The 12666-nt window shown below is 39.0% G+C and overlaps 1 protein-coding gene across 3 annotated transcripts in view; it reads left to right on the forward strand.

The window, feature by feature from the left end:
- Prkdc (protein kinase, DNA-activated, catalytic subunit) overlaps window positions 1-12666 on the forward strand; it is a 191187-nt gene that overhangs the window by 78927 nt on the left and 99594 nt on the right. For all 3 annotated transcript variants that reach the window (XM_074068495.1, XM_074068496.1, XM_074068497.1), the window contains 4 exons: window positions 2372-2557; window positions 3445-3549; window positions 4525-4692; window positions 8801-8928. In XM_074068495.1, the coding sequence (XP_073924596.1) occupies window positions 2372-2557; window positions 3445-3549; window positions 4525-4692; window positions 8801-8928 (587 nt within the window). The remainder of the gene's footprint in view (window positions 1-2371; window positions 2558-3444; window positions 3550-4524; window positions 4693-8800; window positions 8929-12666) is intronic.

A 12666-nucleotide genomic window follows, 5' to 3' on the forward strand; every position in this document is an offset into this window, starting at 1 on the left:
TTGAGCTTTTAAATTATCCAGGCTTCTGATGAAAATGATGGATAAAAATACATGCATTTACCTCTGTTCCTTCTCCACATTACTCTAAAATGGTAGAATGGGTTTAAAATAAACCAAACCAGACAGCAGTCTTAAGTGATGCAGAGAAAAGACTTCCAGAATGGCAAAAGCTATGAAAAAAAAAGGACAGATGTGTCAGACCCCAAGTCCTTGAACTGCTGGGCAGCAGCAGTAGTGTGGAGCATCCAGCTTTGCCAAGTGGGTTTAGAGGAGAGGATGAAGAAGGAAGCCTGATGTAAAGTCAGCCTTTCAATTTTTGGCCCAGTCCTTTCCACTTCAAGAGGAGACTAGAGGTAATAGTTCTTTTGGGAGGTGGGGGAATGGATGATTGTCTCTGGATCAGGACTAAGGATGCCACCATGTAAAGAGAAATTAGGTGATTAGCTTACCTAAATTCTAGACCTCGAGATTCAGCCTTTGTCCCCAATTTGCCTCCGGAATACTGTCAGCCAGCCGGCTGTTTACCCCCTGCAAGATATCAGAGTAGTTCAGTAGGCATAAGAGAACAATGATGCAGTCATCATTGCCAACCAGGTGCACTTACAGCAGCCTTACAGCCATTGAGCCCTGCCCTTGCATGTCAGTTCTAGTCAGTTCTTAAATGTAAACCAACAGCCAGGAAGCTTAGGCCCAAACAGAGGACTTCCAAGAGTGATGGCAAGAAAAACAAAGGAATAGTGAGAAGCTCTTCATCAAAATGGGAGAAGATAAAATATCCTTAAAACAAGAATTGTTTTTGAAGCCTGGCATCAATAGCTCATACTTGAGAGGTTGAGATTGGGAGGGTCGTGGTTCCAAGCTAACCCAGACAAAAGTTTGTGAGCCCCCTTCTCCCTTCCCAAATGGAAAAAACCTGGGCTTGTCATCCCAGCGATAGCATGAAGCTTAAAATGGGATTGTGGTCCAGGCTGGCCTGTGAGACCCTGTCTCCAAAATAACCTCCCAAAAGGGCTGAAAGTGTGGCTCAAGCTGTAGAGTGCCTGCCTTGCAAGTATGAAGCCGAGTTCAGATATCAGTACTCCGAAAAAAATTGCTACTGAAAAAACATTAGAAACCAGAAAAGAATGCTGTAGAATTAAGCATAGGTATCCGGAATTGAAAATTAAATGGATTTGGAAGATAAAATTGAGAAACTTTGTCAGAGAGTAGAGTAAAAAAAAATCAGAAAATAGGAGATAAATGATAATACTGTTGGATCAAGCAGCAGGATGTTAATTCCAGAGGGAAGGAACAGGAAGAGACCCCTGGTGACAGCTCAAGAGCACCACAGAAATAAAGGCCCTGAAATGCCTGTTGAATCTACTTCCTAAGATTTTAGAACCCAGATGCTTCACTTCAAGGAAAGATCTTGAAAAGTTACCACTGGAGAAAAACAAGTTTACATGTAAAAGGATCAAGAAATTTAAAACATCTCACTTTTCAACAAAAATATGTATACTGCAAGACAATGAGTCAAAATTCCTCCATAATTCATGAAGTAAATCTCCAGCCTGGAATTCTAAATGCAGCCCAATTATCAATTATGTGTGAAAGTAGAATGCACAAGTTTCAGATATTCCGGATCCCAAAGGGGATGTGTCTCCTGTGTACCTTCTGTCAGGAGGTTTCTGGGTGGACAGTGAAAAGGCAGTGAACCTTGAAAGAGGAAGGTGTTGGATACAGGAAATCAGCCATATGCAGAGGAGGGGATGGAGTGTCTAGGCCTGGTACTGCACAGCAGAACAGGAACTGTGTTTCTACTGATCTGGAACAAATGGACTTCCTGTTGGGCTCAGATGGCTTGAAGTAATTTAATTGACTTCGGAAAGTTCGATGACAAATTAAGGTTAGGCACATTGGAAACAGCAAAGGATTAAGTAGAGCAAAATGAGCAAGAAATAAAAGTACTGGTAGTATATTGCATGGATCATCTATGGTGAATGTTTATATCATCAGAATGACAGCAATATTGAATGTTAATCTTACCAAAATTAGGATGTTACTCCATTGGAGGAGTGGTGGTGGGACAGGAACTGTGTGTGTACGTGTGGTGGTGGTGGTGGTGGTGGTCACAGAAGGGAGCTCACTACTCTTCCCGATGGAGTTCCATTGAGAATGCCCTTAACCAACACCAAGAGTGGCAGGACAGGAATGATGACCTGAAAGCAGCCACCCTTTGCTCTTTGTGTCAAAATGTACTTGTTAAAGTGCTCTTCTCAAATTGGAAGAGTTTTGAAGTAGAGAAGCATCTGTTATAGAAATAACATCTTCTTTTGTTTTATATTTATCTCAATATTAAGAATTTTCTTTAATCACTATAAAATTATTTCAGGTGACTGCTGTTTTAAATGGCATGTTGGATCAGAGCTTCAGGGATCGAGCTGTTCAGAAACATCAAGGACTGAAGCTTGCAACTACGATTCTACAAAACTGGAAGAAGTGTGATTCATGGTGGGCCAAGGATTCTGCTCCAGAAAGTAAAATGGCAGTGCTGACCTTACTGGCAAAAATTTTACAGGTATTTTGAGAAACCTAAATAGTGAGACTATGTTTATTTATTTGTTTCTTTTGGTCTGATTCTCTGTTTCCTCATTTTTTTAAACAAGGTCTTAATATGTAGTTCAGGATGGCCTGGAACTTGCAGTCATCCTGCCTCTGCCTTCCTGTAACAGGCATGCGTGCTGTTTTGAACTCTAAAACGTGTATCTTTGAAAGCCTGATGGATATTGCTTCAAAAGCTCATTGGTTTTGATAAATTAAAAAAAAACATTTTCACCAGGCTCCAGTGGCTCACACCTGTAATCCTAGCTTCTTGGGAGCCTCCCAACCTAAGCTAATAGTTCATGAAACCTATCTCCAAAATAAGCAGAGTAAAATGGTCTGGAGGTGTGGTTCAAGGGGTAGAGCTTCCACTTTATAAACTCAAAGCCCTGAGTTCAAACTCCAGTCCCACAAAGAAAGAAAGAAATATGTATATACATATACATATTTATATGCTTATTTATTTTTTATATTTTATTTATTTGGAGGGATGAGTGTTGGTAGAGTGGCTCAAGTGTGGCTGCCCAGCAAGTGCAGGCCCTGAGTTCAATCCACAGTAGCCCTGTTCCCAATTTTTTTTTTTTTTTTTTTTTTGAGAGAGATGATTTCTTGCTACCTTATATTTTTTACTTTTTTGCATTGTTTATATACTATTATTTATTATGATTATCATTTTTATATTTTTTCTGTTGTACCTTTACATGCTTTGCCTTAGCAAATAATGTTAAAATATTTTGGAACAAGATTTTTGAAATATTTGAAGTTCAGGAACTTTACTTTTGAAATTTAAATACCTGAAAAATGTGTTAAAGAAAATGGAGACATAATACCAAATGGATTGTGTTTTTATTTTGCCTCCTTTAGATTGATTCATCTGTGTCTTTCAATACAAATCACAGCGCATTCCCTGAAGTCTTCACTACATATACTAGTCTACTTGCTGATTCCAAGTTGGGGCTTCATTTAAAGGTAAATGATTTTAAAATATTTTTTTTCCATTTTCTTATCTTTATATTTTTGCTTATTTGTGGAAAATTTCAAACAGAGATTGGCACAATAAAACCCCATGTACTTTTCCCCTTTTTGTTAACTGGCTGTATGTGGGCAGTTTTGTTTCAACTGTACATCCTCCTCTGAAAGGAGATGTCATGCTTTAGTTTATCTGCTCTTCACATGCTTCAGTGTATCTCTCCAGGAGATGCGTACATTTCTTCTAAAGTATAGCTGTGAAATTATTATACTTGGAAGAATTAACTTTTGTCTTTGCATGCATATAATTTAAATTGGCATTCAGAATTTGCTATATTACCTTTAAACTTAATCCTTTTTCTATTAAAAGTAATATTATAAAATCTCTTGGTGAGTTTTTTGAGTCAAGATTTTATATTGTAATTTCAAGGTTGTTAGTTTATAAGTCCTTTAAACTATTAAAATGGGGTAATAATGAAAGATCATGTTTTTAATTAGATAAAGAGGATAATTGGTTGGAAATTTTTGTTCTGTATGATTAATGAAGTTTTCCATTTCTTGGTATGAGAGTGTCTTGGATTTACTTGCCATTCAAGGAAGACAGGAATCAACAGTTTATTCTTCTTGAGTTCAGTATGAAGTTCTGAGGTAATTCTGCATATAGGTAGTTACTGTTTTTCCACACAAAACTTGTGAAGTACGTTAGTACTAGGTTTTGTGTGTACAAGAAAGTATCTACAGAGTCTGTGTTTAGTGTCTTATATTTGTAAATATAGATTTGCAACTCAGAAAATTGACATATAGAGTTGAAGCTCAGATTGTTTTTTTCAGGTAATCTGGAATTTATTATGAAGTCATTTGTGGAATCCATGTAGTGCTTTATTTGCAGTTATTAGAACATAGTAATTTTATGTACTCTGCAGGATCTATAAACCACAATTAAGTGTGATTTCCTTTGTCTGCATTGCTCCACAGAGCCAAGCTGTAATTCTTCTTCCATTCTTCACCAATCTTACTGGAGGCAGTCTGGAAGACCTAAAGCATGTGCTCGAAAAGCTCATTGTTTTTAATTTCCCTATGAAGTCTGACGAATTTCCCCCAGGAACGCTGAGGTACAATAATTACGTGGACTGCATGAAAAAGGTTAGTTTTTAGTATCATGAAATTTAAAACATCAAGTGATTTTTGTTATCTTTGGATTTAAAAATACTTTTTAAAATTCATTTTTAACTGATAGAAATATAAAAATTATACATATTAATTTGTGTACCGTATAAGGTTTAAATACATATATACATTGTTACTGTTTAAATCAGGTTAAGCATATTATTTCCTCAAACATTTGTTACTTCTTTTTGGTGAAGATTTTAGTCTGTTCTTTTAGCTTTTTGAAATGCACAGCACATCGTTGCTGCCTACAGTTGCCTAACCTTACAGTAGCTCACCAGAGTTTTGTACTCCTACCTGATGTGGTGCCCAGTGGTCAGCATTTCCCGTCTCCTCCCTCCCTCTCTCTACTCTGCCACTACTCTACTTTGAACTTTGATGAGATCAGCTTTTCTAGATTCCCTATATGAGTGACATCATGCCATACTTGCTTTTCTGTGCCTGGCTTATTTCACTTAATACAGTGATCTCCAGCTTCATCCATGTAGCCATAGATGGCAGGATTTCAGCCTTTTTAAATAGTCTTTTGTATGTATGTATATATACAGGCATATGTGTATGGAAGGAACAAAAGAAGGGAGGGAGGGAGGGAGGATGCATATGTGTGTGTACACACACACACACACACACACACACACACACACACACACACACACATTTAGTTTATCCATTCACCAGTTAGTAGACATTTTGATTATTCCCATTTCTTAGGTATTGTAAATAATGTTGCAATAAATATAGCAGCACAGATGTTCTTCGACATGTGATTTCACTTCCTTTGGATATCTGTATACACACACATGCACACACACTAGGAATGGGATTGCTGTATCATTTGGTAGTCCTATTTTTAGTTTTATTGAGGAGCCTCTATACTGTTTGTCATAGCGACAGTACTAATTTATAATTCCAACAGTATTCAAAGATTCTCTTTTTCTCCTCATCCTCACCAGCATTTACTATCTTTAGTCTTTTTGCTAATAGCTATTCTTACTGGGAATAGGGGATAGCTCATCGTGGTTTTGATGTTCATTTCCTTGATGATTAGTGATGTTGAGTTCTTTTTATATACTTGTTGGGCATTTGTATTTCTTCTTTTGAAAAATGCCTATTTAGATCTATTTCCCATTTATTAATAGGTTTTTTGGGTTTTTTTTTTGCTATTTTCTTTTTGGAATTCCATATGTATTCTGGATATCAATCCACTATCAGATGCCTACTTTGTAAATATTTCTCACATTCTATAGGTTGTCTCTTCACTCTTGATTGTTTCCTTTCCTGTGTAGAAGCTTTTCAATTTGATGTAATCCCATTTGTCTATTTTTGCTTTAGTTTCTTATGGTTTGGGGATCTACTCCAGAAATCATTGCAGATTGCAATGTCCTAGAACATTCCCTCTTACGTTTTCAAGTAGTTCTGTGATTTCAGGTCTTATATTTAAGTCTTTAATTTATTTATTATTATCATGTTATTGTACTGGGAGTACATTGTGACGTTTACAAAAGTTCTTACAATAAATTCACCCCCTTTTAATTAATTTTGTAATCAGTGAGAGACAGAGACAGGGATCTAATTTCATTCTTTTGAATGTGGATATCCAGCTTTCCAAGATTTATTTATTGGAAAGACTATCTTTTCTCCAATGTGCATTCTTTTTTTTGGCATGGGGTAGGGGGAGGGGAAGAGATTACTGGAGTTAGAACTCAGGGCCTTGTGCTTACTAGATAGGCACTTTACCACTTAAGCCACACTCTAGCCCTTAATTTTGCTTTAGTTATTTTTCAGATAGGATCTTGTGCTTTTTGCCTGGGGCCAGCCTTGGACCTTGAGCCTCCTACCTGCGCCTTCTATGTAGCTGGGATTACAGACAGTACTGCTATGCCCAGTTTTTTTTTTCTTTTATTATTCATATGTGCATACAAGGCTTGGTTCATTTCTCCCCCCTGCCCCCACCCCCTCCCTTACCACCCACTCCAGCCCCCTCCCTCTCCCCCCCACCCCCTCAATACCCAGCAGAAACTATTTTGCCCTTATCTCTAATTTTGTTGTAGAGAGAGTATAAGCAATAATAGGAAGGAACAAGGGGTTTTGCTGGTTGAGATAAGGATAGCTATACAGGGCATTGACTCACATTGATTTTCTGTGCGTGGGTGTTACCTTCTAGGTTAATTCTTTTTGATCTAACCTTTTCTCTAGTTCCTGGTCCCCTTTTCCTATTGGCCTCAGTTGCTTTAAGGTATCTGCTTTAGTTTCTCTGCATTAAGGGCAACAAATGCTAGCTAGTTTTTTAAGTGTCTTACCTATCCTCACCCCTCCCTTGTGTGCTCTCGCTTTTATCATGTGCTCATAGTCCAATCCCCTTGTTGTGTTTGCCCTTGATCTAATGTCCACATATGAGGGAGAACATACGATTTTTGGTCTTTTGGGCCAGGCTAACCTCACTCAGAATGATGTTCTCCAATTCCATCCATTTGCCAGTGAATGATAACATTTCGTTCTTCTTCATGGCTGCATAAAATTCCATTGTGTATAGATACCACATTTTCTTAATCCATTCGTCAGTGCTGGGGCATCTTGGCTGTTTCCATAACTTGGCTATTGTGAATAGTGCCGCAATAAACATGGATGTGCAGGTGCACATTAAACTTTTCTCTTTATTCTCTGTTTTCCTTTAAATGAGAAGTTAAGTTTAAAGGTTAACCTTCTTGGCAGCAATAACACAGTAAGAGGTATATCTTACCAGGGTGACCTTAGTCTGGTTATCTTGGTATCATATAAGTATCCCATTCTCCAGTGGTCTATTACCTACTGGATTTATCATCCACAAAGATGCTAAATAGACCCTTACTGCTTTCTTTTAAAGTAAATGCAAGTGAATGTGAGTGCAAATAATTACTGAATGTTTGAAGAAAGTTTCTCACATAAGAAAGATTAAGCCAGGTGCCAGTGGCTCACACCTGCAATCCTAGCTACACAAGAGGCAGAGATGGCGGATTGCAGTTTGAAGCCAGTCCCAGGCAAATAGTTCCCGAGACCCTGTCTCAAAAAAATCCATCACAAAAGGGCTGGCCAAGTGGCTCAAGTGGTAAGAGTTCCTGCGCAGCAAGCGTGAGGCCCTGAGTTCAAATGTCACTGCTCCCTCCCCTCCCACCCAAAAAAATAGATTAAAGCTAGGGCCATACCAGCATGTGCCTGGAGTCCAGCAGTGCAGGATCACTTGAGTCCAGGAGTTCAAGACCAGCCTGGGCAACAAAAGGTGACTTCTCTTAAAAAAAAAAAAAATCAAACTACTTTGGTTTGGGAATGCAATTCAGTGGTAGAGGGCTCAGCATGTGTGAGGCCCTGAGTCACATCCACAGTGCTGCCTCCAAAAAAAAATCTAAAGAAAGATGTAAGCTAACAGGAAAAAGGAGCTCAGAGGGAACAGTTGGCCAAGAAAGAGAATAGTCAAAGAAACTGCAGAATAGCTTGAGAGGTGAAGGATTGCATGGTATCTAAGAAACAGGACAAATAGTGGTTTGTGGAAATTAAATACATAAAAGCAAAATTTAAATTAAAATTTTTTTGTTCTGAGCTTAAAGTCGAGGATATCGCTAGAATGTACAACAAATAGACATTGAAGTATATGGGAAAGGGATAGCTGTTCTGCTGTGAGAATTGAAGGAGAAAGACACACGTCTTCTGAGTGAGTAGGCCAAGGCTGCCTGACCTGGTGAGGGAAGAAGACCCCAGTGAAAGCACATCATTATGGAATTTCAGTTTCTGGGGAGTAAGTAAGGAAAAATATCTATAAAACAGAAGAATCAATACTGAAGTATTTAATGAACATTATCATATGCCAGGCAATCACTATTTCTGCAAGAATAACAGAAAAATTAGCATTTTAAAATTCTTTGTGAAATTCTTTATATTTTTTTTCTATTTTTAAACTTGGAGCTGTTAAAAAGCAGAAAAATAGGACTGGGGGTATGGCTCAAGTGTTAGAGAGCCTCCCTAGCAAGGTCCTGTGTTCAAACCCCAGCACCTATAAAAAAAGCAAAATAAAAGTAAAACCAAAGAATGATGCTGATTTTTTTTCTTTTAGTTTCTAGATGCTTTGGAATTATCTCAAAGTCCTATATTGTTAAAGTTGATGACAGAAATTCTTTGTCGGGAACAGCAGCATGTTATGGAAGAATTATTTCAAACCACTTTCAAAAAGATTGCCAGGAGGTAAGTCATTCTAGTCTGGAATCCCAGGCTTCAGACACATATTATTTCTGGGGAGAATTTTCTTCTTCTTCTTTTTTTTGGTGGTACTGGAGTTTGAACTCCGGGCTTCGTGGGCCACACACCTCCAGCCTGGGAATTATCTTCTCTTCCAAGAAAAGTCAAGTGGCAAATGTGCTAATCTCTTGATGCTGCTTTTTATTTTATTTTTCTTTAAAACAAACTTTTGTTATGAAAGTTTTCACATATACTTAAAGCCCAAGAAAGTATAAATAAGGCTTCACCTGGGAGAAATATCAGCATCTTCCAAGCTTTCTTTTTGCTCCTTTTCCATTTTTCTGTTGTTAATTGTGTTTTAAGACAAGTCTCTTTTGCTTTGTTATTTCTCCGAGTCTTTCTGCACATCTCTCTTAAAAATGCTTTTTTCTAGCTCAGTGTGGTGGCTCACACCTATAATCCCAGCTGTTTGGGAGGCCAAGATAGGAGGATCATGTTCTGAGGCCAGCCTGGGCAAAAAGCAGACCCTATCTCAAAGAACAAGTAGGGGATAGGAGGCAGAGAGAGGAAGATAATGATCCCAGGCTGGCTCTGGGTAAAAGCATGAGACTCTATCTGAAAAATAATTAATACCAAAAAAGGCTAGGGGCATGCTCAAGTAGTAATTAAAAAAGAAATACAGCTGTGTGTGGGTGCCCATGGCTCAGTCCTGAAATCCTGGCTACTTGGGAGATGGAGATCCTGAGCATTGCAGTTGGAAGCCAGCCCAGGCAAATAGATCATGTGACCCCCCCATCTCCAAAATAACCAGAGGAAAATGGACTAGAGGTGTGGCTCAAGTGGTAGAGTGCTCGCTTTGCAAGCGTAAGGCCTGAGTTCAAACCTCAGTCCCACCAACAAAATGAAATACAAAAAAAGGTTTTTTTCCTGGGCAACAATAGTGCCATTCTCAACTGAAAAAAGTCCTTGGTAAATCACATTTAGATTTCCCTGGTGATCTCTCTTAGTTGGATATTTGAATTTTAATCTAGATAAAGTCCATCCATGCTCCACTTGTTACTTTCTTTTTTTTTTAATTTTTATTTTTTTATTATTTATATGTGCATACAATGCTTGGGTCATTTCTCCCTACTGCCCACACCCCCTCCCTTACCACCCACCCCTATCCCCCCCACCTCCTCCCTCTCCCCCCACACCCTCTCGATACCCAGCAGAAACTATTTTGTCCTTATCTCTAATTTTGTTGAAGAGAGAGTATAAGCAATAATAGGAAAGAACAAACAGGGAGTTGACTCACATTAATTTCCTGTGCGTGTGTGTTACCTTCTAGGTTAATTTTTTTTGATCTAACCTTTTCTCTAGTTCCTGGTCCCCTTCTCCTATTGGCCTCAGTTGCTTTTAATCCAATTGTTACTTTCATTAGGAGTTACAAATAACATTTTTTCTGATTCTCTTATCCCTTCTAAATTTAGTAGCTGGAATTATACTATGATGAAGAACTTGGCCCTTACTTTAGTGCAACTTGGTTACCTAAAATACAATTTATCATTTTAGAAAAATAAAATGAAAAAAAATGGGACGTACTTGATTCTTGACTTTTTTATAATTTTTTTTGGCAGCTCAGGGTTTTGAACTCAAGGCCTCACACTTGCAAGGCAGACACTCTTACCAGTTGAGCCACTCCACAAGCCTGATTCTTGACCTTTTTTTTTTGGTGGTACTAGGTTTGAACTCAAGGCCTCATGCTTGCTACTTGAGCCACACCCTCAGCCCATTTTGCTTTAGTTATTTTCTGAGTAGGGTCTCAGAAATGTGCCCAGGCTGGCATGGGTGTCACTCTTCCTAGTTATGCTTCCAGTGTAGCTGGGATCAGAGGTATGTACCACCATACCCAGTTTTTTTTTTGAAGATGGAGTCTCACCCAAGGTTACTCCATAGGTGTAGGGAGCAGATTAAAGCCTATGGAAACTGGACACAAGCAAAGCGAGATGCAGTTAACTGCTTTTACTTGTAGGCCTAGATAGGCACAGCCCCAGCCACGAAACAGAAAAAAGCAGAACAGCTGAGTCTCCTAACTTGCGTTCAGAGAAGCAGGAATGCAGGTTTCTCCTGTTACAATGTTATGCCCCTCCCTGTGGCTCCACCCTGTTTGCTGCTATAAAAGACCCCTGAAGGAGGAAGAGGGGCTTTACTTTGGGCTTTTGGACTTTTTGCTTGGCTTTTGGCTTTTTGCTTTGGGGGCTTTTTGCCTTTGAATATTGGGAAGAAGCTTTTACTTTGGACCTTTTGGTGTGGGAAACTTTTGGAAGGGAAAAGAATTATTGAAGGGAAAAATTGCTGAAGGGAAAAGAATTGTTGAAGGGAAAATGCTAAAGGGAAAAGGGAAAAATTGCTGAAGGGAAAATGCTAAAGAGGTGTTGATAGAAAGTCTGCACTGAGAACTTTAACATAGGCTTCAGAAAGCAAAGCTGAGAAAGAACTTCATATGTAGGCCTTAGGAAAGCTAAAGCTTAAGAAAAGCCAAAGAGAACATGGGACAGTGCACAGTGCAAGTCTAAGGACAGAGACCTCAAGAGTTATGCATATGCAGTTTGTAGGCATGGCGGCTGCTGGTTTGCAAGTTTGAGCACTGAGGCTTTAAGAGAGCTAAAGAGAGATGGGACAGTGTAAGCCTGGGGGCAAAAGACTTTGAGAGCAATTAAGATAAAGGTAAGTTAAGAGCAAATGTGGGACAGAGCTAGCCTAAAGAAAGAGGTGTTTTTTTTTTTTTCATTTTTCTTTTATTATTCATATGTGCATACAAGGCTTGGTTCATTTCTCCCCCCTGCCCCCACTCCCTCCCTTACCACCCACTCTACCCCCTCCCGCTCCCCCCCATCAATACCCAGCAGAAATTATTTTGCCCTTATCAAGAAAGAGGTTTTAAGCAAGGTTTTAAAGAACTGCAAGGAATAAGGCCTTGAAGAATCAAGATAAAGAAGAGAAGCAATGAGAGTTTTGGGTCTCCACCCAAACATACAACACACCTGACCCCAACTTTCTGTCTGTCTTTCTGTCTGTCTATCCTGTGTCTTTTCTAAAATCTCCATTTGCCCCCAGTTAAGCCATGTTAGGTCCAGTAATAACCAAGGAGTGATAGAGAAAACCTTGCTCCAGCAAGGGAGGGAGTGTGAGAAACAGCTCATCCTTCACATAGGTACCTGCACACCCGTGTTTACTGTACCACTATTCACAATAGCCAAGTTATGGAAACAGCCAAGATGCTCCACTACTGACTATTGGATTAAGAAAATGTGGTATTTATACACAATGGAATTTTACTCAACCATGAAGAAGAGTGAAATCTTGTCATTCACAGGTAAATGGATGGAACTGGAGAGCATCATTGTAAGCGAGGTTAGCCAGGCTCAGAAGACCAAAAATCGTATGTTCTCCCTCATATGCAGACTTCAGATCTAGGGCAAATGCAGTAATGTTATTGAACATGGGTCACATGCTATGGGGAGAACATATACATGAGGAGTAGGGAAAGATAGGAAACCCAAGAGTTGAAAGTGTTTGATGTGTCCACTGTAGAGGAATTAATGTAGTAACCTCAAAATGACAGAGGTCACTATGGGAAGGTGACTGGGAAGTAGTGAAGAGGTCAGGTAGAGGTGAATCAATTCAGGTTGTAATACACTCGTGCATGGAAGCAATGCTAGGAATCTCTCTGTGTAGCTATCCTAATCTCAAACTAGCAAA

This window comes from Castor canadensis, chromosome 3 (genome assembly GCF_047511655.1).
Source record: "Castor canadensis chromosome 3, mCasCan1.hap1v2, whole genome shotgun sequence".
NCBI lineage: Eukaryota > Metazoa > Chordata > Mammalia > Rodentia > Castoridae > Castor > Castor canadensis.